This window comes from Schistosoma haematobium, chromosome ZW, assembly GCF_000699445.3.
Source record: "Schistosoma haematobium chromosome ZW, whole genome shotgun sequence".
NCBI classification, from domain to species: Eukaryota; Metazoa; Platyhelminthes; class Trematoda; order Strigeidida; family Schistosomatidae; genus Schistosoma; species Schistosoma haematobium.
In genome coordinates this window covers 34,926,504-34,949,493 of record NC_067195.1, presented here as the reverse complement: position 1 = coordinate 34,949,493, position 22,990 = coordinate 34,926,504, and the positions used below count along the sequence as shown (strand labels likewise).

Sequence of the window (22,990 nt, the reverse complement as noted above, 5' to 3'; positions counted from 1 at the left end):
CGACAACATCGAAGCCTGGTTCAGCTACTCATAAGCTAACTTCTACGAGCGTGGCGTGATCGATTCATGAGCACAATTCCTCTCAGTAATGAAGGCACTACCGCGCGAATTCAACAGGTACGTCACACCTAGTATGTTCACCAGTGATATTTCGAGAACTTATGAAACCCTAAAGTGGTCTATTCTTAAACGCGGAGATCTGACCGATCGAAAAAGGTTAGATCAACTCCTCAATAGCATCGATGTACAATATGGCTCGTCAACGGATGTGTTGTTACAAATGAGAGAGGTCATTATTGACCAATTGGTCAACGGACATTCGACGACGGACTGTTTATGCAATTTCTATTATCTGAGATTCCTCGACAGCTGCATGCAGTGCTTGTCTCACTTCAAAAGGATGTTGTGAACGAGATGACTGTCTACCGACTGGATTCTTGAGATCACCAGAACTTCAAACGCCGAGGTTTTATCAGTCAAAGAAAAACCCCAAACGACACGAACTGACGTTATGAAACCCTGTCATACTCTGACACGTTACCTTCGTATTTTTCATAACCGTAGACTATCACAAACTCCTCGGAGGAGTTCTTCATGAAGACTATCTGTCTCATGATCGCGAGAGACAGATGATCCCGATTTGTTCTGGTATCATAATCAGTATAGATAACCTTCTCGGAATCGTAGAAAGCCCTGCAATTTCCCTGTCACTATTAAGCATATGATCGATACATACCATCAACCAATACTTGATAAATACCCTGAGATATGCCAAACACTGCCGAAATCGTCATATGTAACCAGCAACTTTACGCATCAAATCGTGACTACAGGATTACCCGTAGTCTCAAAAGCTCTCCGACTAGCTGCTGAAAAGCTTAGGTTGGCCTAAAACCAATTCAGTCAAATGATAGATATAGGAATCATTCGTCCACCAAACAACCCATGGGTCCCTAAAAAGGACGGCGACGACTGGCGTCCAACTAGTGACTATCGGTGAGTGAATGCGAAAGCCATTCCACATCATTACCTGTTGACTAAAATTCACTATTCGACAGCTACCCTGAAAGGTACAACTATTTCTTTCGAAAAGCGTATAACCAAATTCTTACTGCTGACTACATTACTGATACTGTTATCATCACCCCTTCCTGCCTGTACGAATTTTTGCACATGCCTTTCGGTTTAAGATATGCTACACAAACCCTAAAACTGAGTATTAAACAGATGGGACCACTCGTATTACTTGGTATTTGCAATGTAGTGAATGCTGGCATTGAATATATTGCAGCTCAACTCGTTTACGGAACGACCCTCCGACTTCCGGGAAAATTCATAGATCCTTCATCCTTAATGGATATTTAACTTTGTATGTCCAATATGCATGTTAGCCCACTTGGTCGCGTTGATAGGCATCAGCCAATTAATTAGAACATCTACGTTCTCTGCTCTGTCCTGATTTTCCTCCATCATTTGAGACCCCGTAATTATGTTGAGAATCCAATGCCGCCTCCTTTTCCGTAATGTATGTGCAAGGACAGTTTCCTCGTCTACTTGATTGGAGATTGGGCCAACTGCTTTTAATATTTTCTCTGGGTCGCCTGGATTATGATTATACACTTTCGTACCGACCTGTAGCGTTCCATCGTATTCTCTGTGCCAAGGCTGATGGCGACTTTCCAATATTTCCTTTGTCTTGGTAAATGTCAAATATTGCGGTCTATCCAGAGATGGCTGTGCTTCTTTGGGACTGTCCGTGGTATAAATGATTGAGTTACTTGATTGTATAACTGCCAGAAATAAGTCCATGCCCCTTCTACTGATGCCCTTGAGTCAATTATCCAGTTTTCAGCCGAGGCTTCAGAGTTTATCGCCTCCATGTCTGCCTTCCCTATGTTAGGACTGGCTAGCACAAATGTTTGACAGGCCATGATCTTTAATAAGATGACTGCATGACCACTTCTCCTTAAAGGTTTTCCTCACCGGCGTTCATCTATTTCTACCTCTGCCTATCGTCTCTTAATACGATCAACCAGGCTAAGATTCTCACGAATATACATTCCTGGTTTAGTCAGTTTGCGTGAATTTTCCAGTATTAGGTTTCTTTCTTCAGCCGAAAAAGGTAACCTTTAAGATACGGCTTTTTTGAGTGCTTTCAGAATCCACCTTTCGTCCTATTCTACAAAGCCTACGAATGCTAACTCCTGCTACTGTTTCTTGAAGTAGCTTGTTTGTTAAGGACTTATTGTGGCCTAGATCGTGTTCAAATTTAACCTTTGGTTCCTTTTCGGAAGACTCCTAACTTAAGACAAATGACTTACCTCTTGGCGAGATCCGTTTTGACAAGCTGTGAAGTTCTGTTTCCTGAATTCTCATTCCTGCAGTCCTATTCGACGTAGGACGTACATGTCTCACTCTGTTTCCTTAGTTTTCTAGTCAATCATTGACCTTATTTTGTCGCTTGATCAAATAATCTACATCGCTTTGCTCCTCCATAGTCTGTTTTGTGTTGATATGGGGATTGGAAACTTAAGCCGTCGACCCGTATCTCAGAACCCTCTGTAATTTTTTTCTCTTTTAGCGTGCTTTTTCTTGTTTATAACCATACCTACTTCTGTGTGTTTGTTATCCACTGCGTTATGAGGGTCCACCTCAATGGTCTCATTTAAATTTGAAGCTGGACTCATGATAACGCTCCCTGCTTTCTCGAAAACTGACAGCTACTCATCTGCTGCTATATGTTTGTCTGAGGGTATCTTCCTGGCTAAATTCAGCAGCTCAAAAGTCAGCAGAGGCTTTGTAGAGCAGCATGCTTTGCACAGCCAACGTGATAGTGGCTTGCAACACCTTTTATGTGCAGCCGGTATGAGTCCGGTGCACACGTGATACCGATTGTTGCAGTTGTCATATTACATTCCATTCTCGGCCGAAAGAAGCATGTGGGTTTGTCACAACGACGTTTTTGCGCCATTAAAATTCTCAACACAAAAAGCAAAACAAAAATACTAATCCCTTGAATAAGTGTTTTTTAGGCTCTAAAGTGATAGACACTTAACACAAAGGGTTGGGACTTCTATGTTGCGGTAACTGAAAAATCCGGCCTAAATAAACACAAAAGAAGCTTTTACACCTTAGAATACAATCAAAACTAAAAGATTTGCTCCTTGAGGAAAAATACCTCTGCCCTTTTTATTTTGCTCTCTTGTATGCGTCGTTGATCCATCATACGAATGTAAAAACGCTCAGAAATGCTAGGCATTACTATTTTTTACCGTCGAATAAAAAGTGGGTAACTTCACACCCGTTAACTACGTAACTGCTTAGCATTGTAGTTTTGAGTGACCTGCAATCCAAGTGCTTCATGTCTAAGAATCTGCATTAAGTTTTTCACTTTGTTTCGTAGTAGCTTATAGTGTTATTACTCACCTGACTTTACTTGGTCATTACATAAAATCTACGGTATGCAGTTTCCATTTCCTTAAGGTGTGGGAACCGTCGTCCAAAAAGTCAGTATCAAAATGCACACTGAGTTTGTTTGACCTCAGTAGTGTCCTAAACACAGTAATTTCAATTTGATAGTTGCTACTTTTCCAGATGGTTTTGGCGTTCCAAAAAACGGAGCTGACTGAAAATTGTCTGTGTTGTTGCTCATATCGGTTTACACTAAAACTCACCAGTTACATACCCTATTTTCTATAATCCATCACTATTCCAACGTCAAATAGATTACAAACATGATGGAACCCGATTTAATTTCAGATGTAGTGGAGAATAGATCTTTTACCAATAGACTAAGCACAGTTATTTTAGCAGTTGGATTAGCTAACCCAACCTCCTTATTTTTGGGAAAATTCTATAGAAAACTTTTGAGAAGTGGCACAAAAACCCGAAAATTTACCCAGGTCTGAGGAAATCCCCAAAATGTTTGGGGGAGTTTTGAGTTTACCCCAATATTTCCACAGAATCGTATAACACTGGGGAAAACTACCATATTACTTACGACTTTGGGGAAAACTCCGCAATTTACCCAAAGTTCCCCTAAGATAGTGAGTCCATGCTTATTAAATCTACTCTTTTATCACTGAAAACTTTCTTGGTTTGGAGAACACAGAATGTTCGTTAATATCATTCTAAGACCATTGCAATCAGTTTTAGGCCATTTAAACCAACCACTGTTAGAACCCGTAAGTATAGCGTTCTCATTGTGCTATCGAACTAAAACAATTTATTCTACCTTCTGAATAAATAATGTTAGGCACTCGAAATATGCATGGATCTCTTAAATTGTCCATATTCTTGTCTAGTCAGACCGATGAAATATCGGTGTCAGTCTCACCCACGTATAGCCAACCCATTTGGTAATCAAATATTCACCGCCTAACGTCCCTGTTCACGCTCCTAAAATCCTTAGTTTATCTGTTGGTGGTATCGTTTATATTCGATAAATATCAGGTAGTACCGAAGCCTACTTTATTTATTTAGCCGAAATATTGTAAAACACTGGTCTTGGTAGTTTATTGACACCTCCATAGTAATTTCTATATACATCGCTGATGTTGAAACCAACCAGGAAAAGTGGTTGATTTACACTTGGCTTTGTGAAATTACAGGTAATTATTATGAATTAAAATCTGTAATTACACTAGTGATTAGTGTAGTACGAAGTTTTCAACTCCATACATCGTAAATCGTCCAGATTCAGAGTCAACAGCAGTCAAATAGTTAAAAAGTTAGACATTCAAACTGGTCTGTATGACTGTTAGATTTTTCGTCCACCTGTGTCATGATCCTGTAAACTGGTCTGGTTCCATATTTTGAAAGATATTCTACTTTGTTAGTTATTTATGCTTCTATTCAATAACGATTCATTCGTACGCATGCGTCAATAACTTGTTTTCTCTGAGCAACCGTAACTTACGAGCTCCACATCAGTTTAGACTAGACTGTGTAGCGTTGTACGTCTCAAACAAAACTACTATACCTTCTCCCCTCTTTAGCAATACATGACAGCACCCACATCTTAGAGCCTATATTGTATCAAGTTACATTTATTTTAATCTTTTCTTGACAGTCCCGACCGTTGCTGCTACCTTGACGTGATGGTTAGGTTTGCCTACCATGCCAGTCGAGCTATACTGCCTGGAACAATCGTCCCTCAGGGTCCTACCATGCTAGACTTGTTGAACGAAGAGCGTTAGAATAAAAGCAGCAAACCCAAGGTCCGAGGGCGAAGTCGTACTGCTGACTGTACAGAGGTGTGACGGAAGTAAAGCGTTTCCTTTAAACAACCAGCATAACAGAGATGCTACCTTCCCACAAGGAAAGGTGGGGTTAGAAAAGGTCAACCGTAAATATACACGCCTCGCCTTATCCCACGGATATCCGTCCCCAGCGGTAAGGCCTCAACAAGTACGGAGCTAACATGAAAATTACTCACAAAAAAGTCGTATGTGACTGACTTCAAACAGTTGTCCCTTGGGCACTGCGGTCACACTCTCAAGTCACCAAGACCATCCCTAACCCAATTTTCTTCTCAGGTAACTATGGAAAACCCTTCCACATTGTAGGCAACCAGGAAGTGATAACCACCCTCATACCTCTAACAGCAGTCGAGATCAGTGTATTCATAATCATTCTCCCTCTTCAACTCCTATAATTCCTCCTACGTCGACTTCTAACTATAAACGTCCTCCTCAAGTGTCACCATAGTCAACGGTTCTAGTGCGCGAAACACTCTCAGGTCTACTGAAACTTCGCTCCAAACTACATGTTGGAGCCATCAATGTACTCGCCCTATGTCAAATCGACCAGCTGGACACCTTTACTAAAACGCTAGAATTTTGTACCACTGGTGTATGCTGTCTCCGAAGCACGCATATAGGATCCCAGTGTGGTCATCCACTTGACCTCACCTCGCCAAAATGGAAAGCCTATGAGACACACCCTCCGTGTATCTGGCGACCCGATAGCTAGTTCTCGTGGACTGACGTGTAGGCATAGTACTAAGTATGAGGTCAGAACAACCACTTTTAAGATGGATCCTTGGTAACATTCGCCTATGTGCTGTTCGTCTAAACGGCTCCGTAAGAACTCGAAAGGATGGGGACCTTTTCGTCATTTCTGCCTACGCCCCTACTGACTTCAGCATAAGGAGATATCTAACATGGCAACCCCCTGCACCAAACCAACGATGGACTCAAATAGACCATATTGCCGTCAGTCATCGTTGGATAGGCTCAATATAAAACTGTCGCTCGTTCTGGAATACCTGTTTGGACTCAGATCATGCTCTAATACGAGTACGCATTTGCTTGCACCTCGCTGGATGCAGAAAAACCACATTAAGAAGACCCATCAGAGTTGAACTCAGTGACCAACAAGCCAAAAGCAGATTCCAGGAACAACTTAAGTCACACTTAGTCAATTTTGAAAACAAGACTGATCCAGATGTTGTATGGAAAGATACACGAACAGCTTTGGAAACTGCAGTGACATCTACTAGTGATTTGAACCAATGGGTTACGAAAAACTAGTGGGTTTCTGCGACATCTATTGCACTGGTAGATTTTTGTAAACTCATCCCATCAGGCTCTAAACACGATGAAGAGCGAAAACAAGTCAGATCGAGGTTAACTAAACGTCTACGGAACGATCGTGAGCAGTGGTGGGCAAAGAAAGCAAAAGAGATGAAAAAGGCAGCGGCTGTAGGTTTCACAAGACAAATTTTCCAGGCTTATGAAATAAACCGGAATTAAGAAGTCAAATGTAAGTGATACGATCTCGGAAAAAGACGGCACTTCCATCTATCCTCATCCCAGACGTTCAGAACGATGGGTGGAACACTCTGAGGAGCAGTTCAGCAAGCCTTCACCTACTCTACAACTACCCACCATTCCCAAACAACCTGAATGGAACATTGAAGTGGGCCCCCAAACTCTAGTTGAAGTTCAAAAAGCTATAGCTAATCTGAAATGACGAAGAGCAGGTGGTCCAGATGTCAGTCAGTCAGTTAGCTATAACGTAGGACTGGGCACATATATGCATCGGTCCAAGTTGCCAAACCTCATTAGCGATTAGGTTGACTAATATATCAGCTGAAACCCGGGACTGGACGTAATCCCATCTGACTGGTCGCAATCACTGGTCTTCTCAATATGTAAGAAAGGATCGAAATCATCCTATGACAAACCATAGAGGGATTAGCTTGACTAATATAGTGTCTAAAATACTAGTCTCATTAATTATCGGACACCTAAAAAGGACTCGTGAACTGAAAACACGATAAAATCAAGCTGGCTTTAGACCTGATCGTGGCTACATCAACCACATATTCACTATTCTTCAGGTTTTAGAACACCTGTGTGCTTATTGACGTCCGACAATGATATTTTTTCCTTACTTAAAGACAGCATTTTACTATGTAGACCGAGAGGTTCTGTGACAGTCTGTCTCTGAAAGGCGTACCTCAGAGGTACATAAACTTTGTGAAGGTTCTTTACTCGAACGCTACCAGTCGATTCACAGCTTATGGCGAACTGTCATCTGGTTTTGTAACCTTAAGTGATGTCTAACAAGGCTATCTTCATTATTGTTCAACTTCATCATAGACCAACTGCTGCAAATAACGTTCTTGTCGTCTGAATTTTCAGAAATTGATCTCCTACCAAAAGGTTCACTTATCAACCTAGAATACACATATGACATAGTCCTGCTTGGTGAAGACGCCGATGAAATGCAGTCTTATAGTAGCACTGAGCAACAATGCCAGGACGTTTGGGATGCGTTTCTCCCCCTCTAAATGCAAGTTATTGCTTCAGGACTAGCGTGCATCAACACCAGAACTAAGGATATGAAGTGAAGTAGTCGAACGCGTTGACAACTTTATTTATCTTGGAAGTCTGATCAGCCGTAGTGGGTTGGTGTCTGACGAAATCTCTGCACGGATTGAGAAAGCTCGTTTGACTTTTGCCAACTTACGTCACCCATGGATTAGGCGAGATATCCGTCTATCAATAAAAAGACGAGTATGTTGCGCGACAGTTCGTCCTGTTCTACTTTGCGACTGCGAAACGTAGCCATTAAGAGAGGATACTCGTAAGTTACTAGTATTTGATCACAAATGTCTTAGAAATATTGCTCTCATCTGCTGGAATCAGGTAAGTAATAGTGAGGTCAGACACAGAGTACAAGGGAATGATGATCAATCAGTCGATGAAGATTTACTTCATCAACTGAGATGATTGGGCCACGTGTTGCGTATGTTCAATCACTAATTACAACGACGCGCAATGCTGAGTGATGTTGGAGAGGGTTGGAAGTAAGTTAGGAGCGGCCAAAAAAACGTGACATCAGTTCTTGGAGTCACTAACTTCTAGTCTGAGCCATGTTGGTAGATGCAGACTACTTGGTTGACGTCTGCGTGACTATCACTTATTATTATTTATTTGAACACATAAATACTGGTACAAGGGGGCACCAAATACATATGCGCCACACAAATCTCAGTTGATTTGTGTGAGGGCTGTGATACTGCCCGGGTGCCAAAACCGAAGCAGGGGGTTTCCTTAGGGGGCCACACCCAGAGCCTTCGACCTGAATGTCTGGTCCACAAGGCAGTGAATCATCGTAAGGAGATACAGTCCCATGGTAGCCTGTGACCAACAATTGGTTCATACGCCATTTGTTCCTTCAGAGTACCGGAGCCCATGTGCACCATTGGTTCGGAATCAGGGTTTTCCAATTCCTCTAGGTGGGCTCTTCGTGTCCACCAACCCGGTTAGAGCGCCGGGCATTCGCTTTTCATCCTCTCAATTCCGTAAACAACGCCCTCGCCACGAGAAGGCAGTGAGTAGGACTTCCCTGGCAGATGCTATATACGCGTGGCCATGTGAGAACATTTCGAGAGGGAGAGCGAACTCTCCTCACTCTCGGCTGTACCAGGGCATTCAAAGGCGCGTGACTATCGTAACCAATAGTTGGAGACTGGGTGACAGGGCTCAGAATCGATCACAATGGCGTAAGTGTACACGCTCTTTGTCTTTCCTTAAACCATGAGATTAAAATTGCTTTATATCCTTCTACCAACTAATTCTTTCTTCCTGTACTATGTTCTCTTACGAAATGTTATTTTATTTTTACTACCATTGAAGTAACGTCTATCAATTTGGTGTTCACCTTGTGCTAATGAGGTGTGGCAATTTGGATCATTGCATATATGTGCCTGGTCCTACATTGTAGCTGGCTGACTGACTTCCTTAATAGTTTGTTAGTCGTTTTATTGGTTTTCCAACTTCAACGTTGTGTTGCCATAGGATTTCCAGTAAAGCCCCACTGTGTTTACCCAGGTATAATTATCCTTAATTATGAGTATTGATTCATAAGACTTAATTACATTCGGTGATTTAATTGTGATTATTATAAATAACATTCGAGCATAACTGCTGTTGTCATGCTGAGATTGCACTTCATGAAATTTGTCAGGCGATTCACCTAAGTTGGGAATTTGTATCCATTGTTTGTGTAAATCCTTAAATATGGGGGAGTTTTCTAATTCTTTCACGTTACATCAACAGAATACGGGCAAAATAGTTGAGCTTTTGTTATGGCTACATATCTAAGGTCATAAGAGTATTGTGGAGTATTATGGATTATGTAGAAGTTTTTATTGATGAAATTAAGCTTTTATATATACCTTAGTAAAATCAATACTAGATATTGGTCATCAAGTTGTCAGGGACTGATTAGTTGGACAGATGGAGTTAAATTAAGGGAGCCTGGATTACAGAATATATGAGGTATTTTTATTACGTTGTCTGTTCTTATATCTTTTTCGACGTAATCACATTTATTCGATAAAGTTACAACTTTCTTTAGCACTTCGGACTATCACTTACACACCTATGTTAAAAATGCTTTTTATTCAAAATAGTTTCCACTGATCCTGAGGACTCACATGAAGTTTTAACCTCTAAAAATACTCAAAGAAACGAATTCCTTCAAATATTGAGCGCTGTTTAGAATTGGCTGAGTCGTAAACAACTCAAGAGTAAAGTTTCATCGATAACCACTTGGTTTTGCTATTTGAAAATCAATCTGGGATCAATGAAAGATTGTCAACTGATTTTGCATGATGTTCCCGAAAACACAGAGTTAGGGATTGATCTGAAGTTTTGGAGGGTTGGCAAACACTTTAAAGGCATCAAAGATATACCTCTAGGAGTACACTTTGTCTATTATAGGTAAGTTGGGACAATGAGCAAATTGTCTTTTTACACGAAAGTGGTCTTTTGATTTCTGCTACAGATTTCGTCTTGTGATTGGTTCAAAGATTTCCTCCTCTAAAACGTCTGAGGTTTAAGTAAAAAGTGCAGAAATGGAGTTATCCTAATGAAATATTTTTTAGTCGAGCTCGATACTAAAAACAATTAGGTCAGGGAAATCCTCGGGTATGATAAAATTTATATCATCTGAATATTTCCCTGAAATTGAACATTCGTAGAGCGATAAGAGATTTTTCACTGTTTTACTCAGTAAAGTTAAGTGGACCATATTGTTGATTTTGTACAGCGAACCGTCGGGTATTATTTGTTATAATTGGTAATTATCTAACCTGTGATAATCAGCAAAACCATAAAATTAAACCCGCCTGTAGATCATCATATAAAAAAATTGTTTCTCTCTTTTAAGGAGAGATATCCGGTACTCTGATTTTCCATCACTTTGCTCTTAGAGGTTAGATAATATTCCTCGCCCTTACTCGATGAGTATATTTACAAGCTTGTGATTAGTTCGTAATTCATATGAAGATTTTACCTCAAACATCTATTTTGTCACTATAACTGCAGAGTATCCAACCTCAGTTAAATGGGACGTTTGTTAGTGAGCATTTCTTTCTTAACACTTGTCTTGTAACATCTAAGCGTTAATAAATTCGTATTCATAAAATATATGTTTGGGGATTTTGTCAAAATAGGCGTGATATAAATTATCCTCTTATCAGTTGAATGGTTAGTGAAAGAAAATGCTATTCTAGGTTGAGACAGCTGAAGTAGACCATAAAGTGTAGCCTTTTCTGAGACTGGCTAGTAGAGTTATCCACTTAAATTTCAATTAACTTGAAAATTTCTGGAGTAATATACATGACTTCTATTGTTCTACTTGTCTCTTTTTTAAACAGTGCCGTAAATTCAGACTGTATGTCAGGTCAACGTGTTGGATTCGTAGCAAATTTCACTCAACCTGGTTTCATTGTTAAGAAGTGGCAAAAAGAAAAAGAGGGTAATTCGTTATATATTGCTTAAAAGACCAATAACTTTTTCGTCCTCTTGTCCAGATTTCATAGATATTAATTTGACTGATAACGAAGTAGAACGTATTATTTCGAATTTCGATGAAATTTCTATGTATCTGGGGCAGTATCCTGCGGAGTCGTAAGTCATTTACACTAGGGTTGACTTAAACAATTACCGTTTAAAGATCAGAACTCTCATTATCGTGATATTTTCTTCTGTCGAATTGTCGAGTTACTTATCTTATAGAGCCATTAGCTTCCATGGTAGCTTATTTAGATGTTTATTGCTCTTTAAGAGGGTTATAATATCCTAACGGATACGCTTGAAACATTTGCTTGATAGGTTATACAAATGAGACAAAAAGGATTCTCGAGATTTAAGCTCGTTATACGTTCTGTCGACGACTAACTCATCTTTTGAACGATCGCTTAACTTTCCTTTAACATTTCTTTCTATTGCTTCAATAATATATTTCGTGTATCATGTAACACTGAGATGTTCTTATGAATTGATTTATTTAATCCATTTTTGTTTTTATTTCCTTTGTTATCATATGGAATTTGAATTTCGAAGTGAAACAGTAATTTTTTATGTGACGGTAATTTGTGTTCTAAAGGTAATAATGATATCTTCATTATAATTACGTACTAGTTGGATTTTGAGTTTCAAATAATATGACTCCAGTGTCATATTTCCTGTTATCTTAAAAACTTTGTCCTGAGAGTTACTCAGAGAGGAGGATATTTTTTGGTTTCAGCGTTGTTTACCAATAAAAATTCTGCTCATAGATAAGTGAAAACCTGTTAGATATTGAAAAGCGCTGTGGTGGTGATTAGTCCTATCAAGTCCAGTGTATTTAAAACTGTATTGATATTAATCTTTATTGAATTACTGATTAATATCGTGTTACAGTGCAAGTAAATGGATTAATGTGTACATACTTTATTATGTTTTTTCAACTATGTTTAATATTCACCAGATTTGTCTCACAAACTGAGATTCTCAGTTTTATCTAGTTTCTAATGTTTAGTTATTTTATTTTAGTATATCGTTTACATCCCCAACTCTTTCTTGTAAATCTAGACACAGAGATTGGATTTCGTTGTCTAATTTTATAACAACATGTACATTAACTCGTCTTGTTCCCTACTGTGGTCGTCTATATTCCTGTCCACACTTCTTATCTGAACCCTCTAATACCCAAGAACGCCTGGCTCTTAAAAATTCCTATACGACTAGCTGTCCAAATAAAAATTCAGAAGACCTCTTACCGAATTTATCTATTATTCCTGGTACAGAGGTAATCATTATTTTGTTTGCTTTTCACTCATACAAAGTTAAGGTTTCTATAATAATAATAATCTTAATATTTGAGTAATATTTGGTTGATATTTTCAAGCTTCATTCGGTCTTAGTAGTGTAAACTTCAAGCAAATTCCTTAGACGATATCTTGTGGAAATGTGACTCATTCGTCTTTGTATACGACTTGAAATTATTGAATTCTTGGTTTATCAAGATCTAAACACTAAGTAGTAGTTTGTGTCATCACCTAGTTCATGGGTATGGATTTGTTTAGTAAGCCTGTTCTCTTTATCTTGTGACCTGTATAAATCTTTAGTAATGGCTTAACGTCCTTTTTCTTAGTAGTAAAAAACCGTAGTGTTACCTCAATCTAGTACTGATTGCCCTTGTAATGAGTTCACTGTTTTTATGAACAAAGCAAACACCTGGAACAAATGTTTATTGCTATACTGCCTAGGGTGTTAGGATGAGTGCTGTAGCCAATATAACGTAACTGGGTTGTTACAAAAGTCAAGTCCTACCACCACATCAGAGTAGCGTCTATGATCAGAAAGTTTGATGTTATGCAGTCTGAATTATTTTATGTTTTACTTGTAAAACAATTAACACAAAATATTTCTCGATAGATTTGCTAAATTTCCATATCTCATCCACCTCAGGTACGTTTTACTTCAATTCCAACAAAACCACTTTATCCACCTCTTTCATCTCCATCGGAAATCACTGCCCATTGTATGGATCAAACATATACTCTTTGTACTACTATGGACGTAATCTTCTCGAGCATCAGTTCAGAAAAGACCAGTGGCTTAAGTAAGGATCTGGAATCTGCTCGCGAGCTGCTCGGTGAATTTCAATTTGCTTTTCTCAATTTATTATTAAGTACGTATTTTTATTATATATATATATATATATATATATATATATATATATATATATATATATATATATATATATATATATATATATATATATATATATATATATATATATATATATTGGCTGATGTTGAAATGATAGTTTGTGATCTTATAATTCAAATTTTACATCTTATTAGCTATAGTGATATATTGGATGTCATAGTAAACGCTCCGAAATGTGCTTAAACCCAACTAGGTATCTAATCTAATTTTTATGAGATTAATTGTTACGGTGATTTTAACGATGGATGTATTTGCCTTGACCTTTCCATTTTAGATCATTCAATGGAAGGCTGGGAACAGTGGCGTCGTATATTCCAATTACTCGCTAATTGTGAGAAAGCGATTGTTAATTATCCTAATTTGTACATTGACTTCATTACAGTTATTTATCACCAGTTAACTAATGCAAATAGATCAGAGGTGTCAAGTAGCAATTCAGCCGTGGAGCTACTCGATATTTTCTTTTCGGAATCATCTAGCTCAAGTACACAGTGGAAATTAACCGAACCTGGCTTTTTACCAACTATGATTGGGCGTCTTTTGAAAAATATCTATTCTGTTTGTACTTCTGATATAACTAACAAAACATGTCCCAGTGAAACTAGTAATATTCTGAAAGATCTCTTTAAACGTACAGATGGCTTTGCTCATAGCATAAAACATCGATTCAAATGGGATATGATCACTTCATATCAGTTATTACAAAGGTGTACTCCAAATATAACCGAAATTCCTATTGAAGAGTTTGACTGGGATGGAGATGAAGCACCTGTCATTGTACAGCTGTAAACAAGTCTGAAATAAAAATTATTTCCAATTTTTTAATCAGACTTTTTGTCTGTGTTCATTGCTGCGTATTTAGTCTGTTATAATATTTTAAGACATATTATTTTTACTACCCTCGTTGCTCGCGTGTTTGCTTCACTTTAGAACCCTGTAGTTGAAATTAGCGCGTTTTTAATGATTGTTGAGTGCGAAGTGGGTATGCCAAATAGAGCTTTGTAATTTCAAAGCAAATAAAGCTACTTCAATTATTGCTATATAAGAGAGAGGTGTGATCAGTTAATGTACTTCCAATTTTTGACTTACTATCCGCTAAGATCCCATATTTAGTTCATCAATTTATTTATTTATTTGAACACATAAATATTTGTACAAGAGGGCACCAAATATATATGCGCCACACAAAACAATGAGAATTCGAAGAGAAAGAAAAGAAGGTAAGGAGCGTGAAAAAAGAACAATAACGAACAGATTAGTGTAAGGTAGTGTAATAATAATAATAATCGTAATAATTGGGGAAACGGAAAGGTACAATGAGAAGGAATCTTTCAGTTAAGGAAAAAACAACCATTTTCTATGAAGAAAGTAAAAGAAGTTTACAGCAGGATCGCCACTGGCTTCTATTCTGAGCCATATCTGATAACGTCTCTAGCTACTATGTTGCGCCATTTCTAGGACCCCAGCCAGGGAGTCGCAAAAGACCGACATAAGGCAGTCTTATACATCCTTCTTTCATATTACGACACCATGTCGTAGACTGACCACCTCTCCGCTTTTTCCAACCAGTCCCAGAGTCGGCAAATAATGAACGGTGTGGAATTCTCTGGGATGACATTCGTAGAACATGTCCAAGCCACCAAAGTCGGTGTTTCAAGATGGTGACACCAATTGAATTGTCGTCTCTGTGCCCGAACACACGATGCCGAACTTCTACATTACTGACATGGTGTTGCCACTGGATGTCAGCAATCCTTCGGAGACAGCGATGATCGAACACAGAGAGTCGTCTAACATCCTGAACTCGGAGAGGCCAGGTTTCACAAGCATAGAGCAAAACTGCTATCACCGACGCGCTGTAGATTCGACCTTTTACAGCCAGACTAACATTACGAAGGCGCCAAAGGTGGCCCAGATTGACATAAGCCGCTCTGGCTTTCACTATACGTGCATTGATCTCATCACTCACGCCACCACCAGCACTTATGCATCTACCCAGGTACACAAATTCCCGACTACTTCTACCTGCTCACCACCCAAAGTGAGTACAGGATTAGAATCCTGCCAGTCTTGTAGAAGTACTTGGCACTTCGAAGGTGCAAGGCACATACAATACCTACGGACACTGATTGCCAACTGATTAAGTGCGGATTGCATGCCTTGGGCATTGTCGCACAGTAAGACAATATCATCCGCATACTCGAAGTTGAGAAGTCTTTCTCCAGGCAACAGATCCACACCACCATTACTTACATCCATCAGAGCTGTTTCCAGAATGTCATCGATGGCAAAGTTGAAGAGGAATGGTGAGATTGGGCAAACCTTGCCTAACTCCACTGCTCGAATAGAACAATGGAGAAAGGTGGTTGTATGCCCTCACTCTGCCTGAGGTGTTTGTATATAGAGCTTTTAGGATGTTAATAAACTTCTCAGGCATACCCTTCTTCAATAGACAATCCTAGAGAACAATCCTGTCCAACGAATCGAAGGCAGCCCTGATGTCAAGAAACACTACGATTGTTGGCCTGTGATATGTATGACGGTGTTCTAACATTTGGCGTAGGGTGAAGATATGATCAATACATCCTCGACCAGAACGAAACCCAGCCTGCTCCTCACGAGTCAATCTTTCTCGGGTTTTGAACAACCTACGAAGTATGACGGAGGCCAATAGCTTGGACGCAATCGGAAGTAGACTTATCCCCCGATAGTTGTTACAGGAACGACGTGAACCCTTTTTAAAGATTGGGACAACTATCGACTCATTCCATGACGTTCGTACACTCTCTAGTTCCCAGACCTTTGTAAACAACGTCGTCAATTCCTCAGCCAGAAAGTCACCACCATCTATAAAAAGAACCGAAGGTAAGTCATCTGGACCCAGTGATTTGTAGCGCTTCAAGAGTTGGAGTTCCTTGCGGACTTCCGCATCATTTGGTAGATCAGTCATCACCGGCCATGGAGGGCAGAACAGTCCGACCGATGTTGCTGGAGCAGCAGGCTAGTTGAACTACCCTTCATATAATTCTGCCCATCGTCCAAGACGTCGATGGATGTTAGTGATTGGCATCCCGTCATCCTCGCTCACACCAGACTTCTTGCTGCCAGTGGCTCGGATGAGTTGGAAAAGCTTCCGGTAGTTACCAGATGCAACTGCTGCTTCCAGCTCATTAGCACGCTCCGACCACTAGGCTTCTCGGTCCTTGCACAAGCTTTGCCCGATTTCATTACGCAACACCCTTCGTTTGTGGTCAAACTCACGGTCACCCGGAGTAGACCGACGGGCTTCGATGAGTTGTTAGGAGCCTAAAGAAACTCAGTGCTTATAAGCGGGACGTTTCGCGAAGCCGCAAGCAGCTGTACTCGCCATTTTCATGGCGTCGTGCAGTTGCAACCAATGCTCATCTATACTTTTCGGTGGAATGGTATCTAGCCTAGGAGCTAGCTCGGTTCGATACTTACTTGCAACAGAAGTTGCAACCAGCTTGCTAACATCAATCCGTTGGTGGCGGTCACTTCGTTGGCCACTGAAAAGTAAGGCAAGATTGGCGCAGACCAAGGCATGGTCAGAGTCCAGATAGGTACTCCAAAAGGAGCGGCAGTCTTGTACACAACCACGCCAGCGGTAGCTGATCGCGATGTGATCAATCTGAGTCCAGGCTTGAGATTCAGAGGGAGGACGCTAGGTGGCACATCGGCGATGACTGTGCCGAAAGTTAGTGTTAGCCAGAAACAGGTTGTGGTCTGTGCACAGTTACAGTAGACGGTCCCCGTTATCTGTCCTGCGACCAACAAGTCCCCATCGGCTACCTAAACGACTCTTCTGTGCCTAGACGCCCGACCTGAGCATCCAAGTCTCCGGCTAGTACTACAATATCTGTCGAACGCACTTTCTGGAGAAGAACAGATAACTGGTGGTAGAATTCATCCTTGATTGCATCCGGGCTGCAATCTGTCGGGGCATAGGCGGAGATGACGAAAAGATATCGTTTCTCACTCCGATTTCTCACTTTGATTGAACTTTCTAATCTAACAGCACATAACCGACTGTTAATGGGGATCCAATCGATTAGTGCTGCCTCAGCTCTGGCGCTTAGTGCGACACCAACGCGAACAAGACCAGACGAAGATGCCACAGGGTCCCCGGATAAATATACGTAAAACAAGCTTTTTGAGGCGACAGATGGAGAGCGAATTTGTAGTACTTCACCAGTGTTGAATACGGGTCTCGGATAGACAACAAACGTCGATATCGAGACTTTCCAAAGACAAAGCCAGCCCTATCTGTTGTCTGACCTGCATAAGTGTGTGAACGTTGAAGGCAGCCAGTTTGAATGGTGCACGTGGTTTCAGAAAAACTGCTTCAGTATTCGTATTTGGTGGTAGCATTCAATTTTCAACCAGTCAGTGACTCAAGAACGTTTAGATAGAACCGAGTTTCCACCATATGGTGGAACAGCTCGCCTATATAGGCGAGCTGTTGTATAAGTCGAAAAATAAGGATACATAAAGTGGGAATGAAATAGAGTGAATAAATGACGTAGTAAATAATAACAATAATAATGTGAATCGTTTGGTTGCTAATCAAAGCAAGACAAGTATTTTCCATAAATATCGACATTTATCAATTAAGGTAAAGCCTACAGGTTTAAGTTACTTCTGGCTACTACAGCTCAGCAGGAATTTGACTAAAAATGTACGGACAACACCAGGTTATTAATTTGTTTAAAGTTCCGAAGGGAAGTAATGATAATACACCTGTCCTAGAGTTGTTTATTTTTATTTCAGAAATTATAGTTATCATAATCGGTTGTGATGTGCTCTGTTTGAGTGGAATTATTTATCTGACATTCTCTGTATTTAGATACACTAACTTTACAACTACTTATGAATCACCAAACACAGTGAGTGTAAACAGTCACATTTTGTGATGGTTCACTAGAAGCAGTCGAAAAGTTCGTGCACCTAAACTGCTGTATGAATGCTCCTGGTAGTGTGGCATTTGATGAGTCTGCTTATGGTGAGAGCCAAAGGATTTCATATAAATCTATGCCATCTTCGGTGCTGCCATGATGTTAGTCTGGTTGTAGATGCTCAAATTTAAAATGCGTTAGCAAAAGCAGTTTTGGTTTATGGCTGTGAAACATGCCACCTCTTAGCTGGTTTTCGACGACTCTCTTTTCGACCACCGTTGTATGTGTGGTGCATACTTTTTCGGTGCCCGATTGTGCCAGAATTTATGTGTAGTAATGGGAGATTAGGACTATTATTAACTCGTTATAATGGTCGTTCTGTTTAATATTCGACTGAATTCTGAGGAGTTCAATCATTAATTATTTCTGTTGTATTTTGGTAATTTTTGTTTTATCCACTCCTCAATTGTAGCTGTTGTCATAACGTATAGTGGACGGGCTTGCCTATCTTGATGGCTCGATCGAGCTAAAGTGGCTGAGACACATGTTCCTTTAGGTCCTACCATTTCAGTCAGGTAATCTGGAAAACGGTAAGGTTAAAAGCAGCAACTTAAGGTCCGAGGGCGACATCGTACTTGCTGACTGAAAAAGGGTGCGACGGCAGTAAGGGATTTTCCTCGGACAGTCAGTATCTCCAGTGATGTCACCTCACAACGCAAGCATGGGGTTAGAAAACGTCTACCCTAAAAATTTCACACCTTATATTATCCCACGGATTTCCGTCTCCGGCGGTATAGCTTTTCAAAGTGCAAAGCTACAACTCCCCCCATCAGTGCTAGTGACTTGAGTTCACGAAATCTTATCATATTCACCCTTCTTCAGATTCTGGAACAGACATACTTTTCGACGTCCGAATAAAGGTGCTTTCCTCGACCTTAAGGCGACATTTGACTCTGTTGATCATGAGGTTTTGTGACAGTGTCTGTCATTGAAAGACGTACCAAAGAAGTATATTAACCTTGTACAGGCTCTCTACTCAAACATTACTGGTCGAGTCAGAGCTTATGGTGAACTGCCATTGAAATTGGTTACTTCAAGTGGTGTTTGCCGGGGTTGTCCGCTTTCCCTATTTTTACTCAACTTTTTCGTAGACATATTTTTAGAGAAAACACTTTCATCGCCTGACTTTTCAGAGATTGATTCATTCGACTTAGAATACCCAGATGATATAGTTGTGTTTGGTGAAGACACTGGTAAAATGCAGTCTTCTGACCACTTTAAGTAACAGTGCAAGTATATTTGGGATACAGTTCTCTCCCTCCAAATATGAAATGTTACTTCAGGATTGGCTTCCATCAGCGCCTGGAATAATGATAGAGAGTGAAGTAGCTGAACGCATCGACCGCTTCACTTGTCTTGGGAGTCCCGTCAGTACTAATGGTCTGGTGTCTGACGAGATCACGGCACGGACTCAGGTGCTTTTATCAGCTTGCATCACTTGTGGAGTGGACGAGATATCCGTCTTCCAACCAAAGGGTGAGTTTACTGCACAGAAGTTCGCTCCGTTCTATTTGGCGGATGTGAAACATAACCATTAGGAGTAGATGATATTTTTAGGTTACTGGTATTCGATCATTGGTGTCTGGGAAGTGTTGCTCGTGTATTTTGGGACCATCAAGTGTGCAATGCTTGGGTTAGAAATAGGGTACTAGATATGGATCAACGGAGTTGTTACGCGTGCCCAAGCACCACCTACCTCGACGTGCCATGTTGTTTGATGTAAGAGTAGGCTCGAAAAAAGCTAGGGGCTGCCAAACTTAAACACGGCATCAGTCCATGAAGCATCGACAGTTGGACCCCATCATGTTAATAGATGTACAATAACTACCTGGTTGTAGTCCGCGTGATTCTCGTAACCGATGGTTACTAACATTGAATGACATGGCTCAAAATCGTTTGCAATGGCACAGGTGCATCTATTCCTTGTCTTCCGCCAAATTCTAAATTCCTCATAACTTTTTATTGTTTTTATTTCAATAATATGTTTTTTTTCTAATCGTATCTTCGATACCTAGCCTCTCCTGTTACCACTGGTACTGTTACTATCTGTACTACTCTGGGATTCGCTCTGACAACTTCATCTTTCCGTGCTAATGGGTTATGACAACTTGAACTGATGTGGATACTTACCAGGTTTTACGTTGTGACTGTCTGTTTTACTCAGTTTCGGCCTGTACTCAGTACAAAATTCGTTATAATTATTTAAATGTATTTAATATTCATCGAAAAGTAAAATGGTACAGAAAAAGTAGTATATTTCCATAAGACATGCTAGCAGTCGCCGACCAGACTTGTTTTCCATTATCTGCTTAATAGCTGAGGGCTGGGTCGAGAGTTTTTTTTATACTCCTCATATGGTAGAGTTAGATAAAGTATTTCTAAAATCCCCATTTAACTACTGTAAACAGTTTAGTTAATGACATTCCTCTACTTATGATATTTCGGTTGCTGTATAATCGTGTTTATGATCACATGAACTGGATAGGCCTATTGGTAATTGTAAGATATTGTAAAACGAGATTGTCATCTAATTGGAGGGTAGGAGAATTAGTAGGATGTTGAGATTTTGTTCGGGCAGAACGTTTTTGTAAAATGGGGTCTGATGTGATAGCATCTAGAGCGAAAGCGGAAAATGGTTATGATAAAAAGGTGACCTTAGAAACGTGATACGATGCGTAAGAATTAGGCTGAACTATCTGTCCTTAATCTTTTGAACAGAAAGTGAACTAAAAACTGCTCATTCCAATAATTTACGGCTTTTTATTTTTTGTGTTAATATTTTATATAGCATATCGCTTTATCCCGAAAAACATATTATTCTGGTCACTGGTCTTGTGTCTGGCTTCAAATTATTCGAATGCTTAAACTAACGATTTGTGTTTGTGAGCAGCCATCACTAGCTACACTTTGTTTGTCGGTCAACTCTATTCATACAAAAGGTGCTGGACACTTAACTGTGAAACCAACGACAAAAAGTAACTGATGAGTCCACATCGTTTGAACTAATTTACTTGTTTCTAGTAAAGGGATATAAACAGAATATACAAGCCAATTTAATTTAGTAATATCTGACTTTTCTGAGTTGCGTTGCCTCTGTAATGTTTTTCAAGGATTTGCAATGGGGTATGCTTTAATCTCACTGGCACTTATGAACATTTCCTGAGATGGCATATGATTCTAGGTGTGGAGGGTCCCGGAACCTTTAGTCCGTACGTTCTTGTTAATAGTCCCCGGGATCTAGATTTCCCAAGTTGTGGTTAGTCAAATAATCTTCAAAATGAAGCCACGAAATCTAATGAAATTGTTTTAGAGAACCATTATATCATATGCTTACAGGTCATTTTGGTTGATAGTCAAAATTTGAAGGGGTATTTGGATGACAAAAGTTCACAATCCTGTTTACTCGTGAAATTTTACTTGGTATTCCAAAAAAAGCAAGTTTCTGTGAAACTATACAAGTGCAGTAGTCGGGTGGCATATTGAAAGACATCTGAGTATTTATAAACAGTTGTCTTATTTATGTGGTATTCCGAAGAAATATCGCACTTATTGAAGACAGTACTCGATTGAACTTCCCATGTAATGTAGATAGATGGAAAGATAATCATTCCTGTTCTACTTGAAGCAGAAAGCGGCATTCAGTATATAAGTGGAAGCCATGGTTACCAGGCTTTTGAATAATAGAATTTGATGCGTTTATTTGTTTATTTATTTGGACACATAGATACTGGTACAAGGGGGCACCAAATACATATGCGCCACACAAATCTCAGTTGATTTGTGTGAGGGCTGTGATACTGCCCGGGTGCCAAAACCGAAGCAGGGGGTTTCCTTAGGGGGCCACACCCAGAGCCTTCGACCTGAATGTCTGGTCCACAAGGCAGTGAATCATCGTAAGGAGATACAGTCCCATGGTAGCCTGTGACCAACAATTGGTTCATACGCCATTTGTTCCTTCAGAGTACCGGAGCCCATGTGCACCATTGGTTCGGAATCAGGGTTTTCCAATTCCTCTAGGTGGGCTCTTCGTGTCCACCAACCCGGTTAGAGCGCCGGGCATTCGCTTTTCATCCTCTCAATTCCGTAAACAACGCCCTCGCCACGAGAAGGCAGTGAGTAGGACTTCCCTGGCAGATGCTATATACGCGTGGCCATGTGAGAACATTTCGAGAGGGAGAGCGAACTCTCCTCACTCTCGGCTGTACCAGGGCATTTGGGGCCACGACTGTTGAATGTTTCCCATATAAACTATTAAGAACTACTTAGCCCTTCTTTCTATGGTCTTTAAATCCTTGTTCGTAAATTCAACAACTGAAGTCGAGTAACAGTAAATCAAATCGTTAATGAAATAAATATTTTTGGAGTGGATTGTGCATCACGGTTGTTCGGTTAAACATAATTGCCGAACTGCCCGGAATATTTCTAGTTCGATAATCAAATGTATGTTAAAGAGTCCCTAAATAATAGAACCATAAATTCCCAATGACTAGTTTATAATAA

General features: G+C 40.1%; 1 protein-coding gene across 2 annotated transcripts; it reads left to right on the top strand.

The window, feature by feature from the left end:
• On the top strand, window positions 1–22,936 carry AAR2_1 (a1-alpha2 repression). 2 transcript variants are annotated; one of them, XM_051211161.1, is made up of 9 exons: window positions 1–8,094; window positions 8,129–8,156; window positions 9,929–10,238; window positions 11,177–11,277; window positions 11,333–11,429; window positions 12,375–12,591; window positions 13,254–13,476; window positions 13,792–14,310; window positions 21,279–22,936. In XM_051211161.1, exons 3-8 carry the CDS (start codon window positions 10,102–10,104, stop codon window positions 14,304–14,306), a joined length of 1,290 nt encoding a protein of 429 aa, XP_051071199.1. In that variant the 5' UTR covers window positions 1–8,094; window positions 8,129–8,156; window positions 9,929–10,101; the 3' UTR covers window positions 14,307–14,310; window positions 21,279–22,936. The 2 variants fall into 2 exon arrangements, with proteins under 2 accessions (XP_051071199.1, XP_051071200.1); XM_051211162.1 differs by lacking the exon at window positions 21,279–22,936 and having other exon boundaries at window positions 1–10,238; window positions 11,177–12,591; window positions 13,792–17,029.
• Window positions 22,937–22,990: the final 54 nt, after the last annotated feature.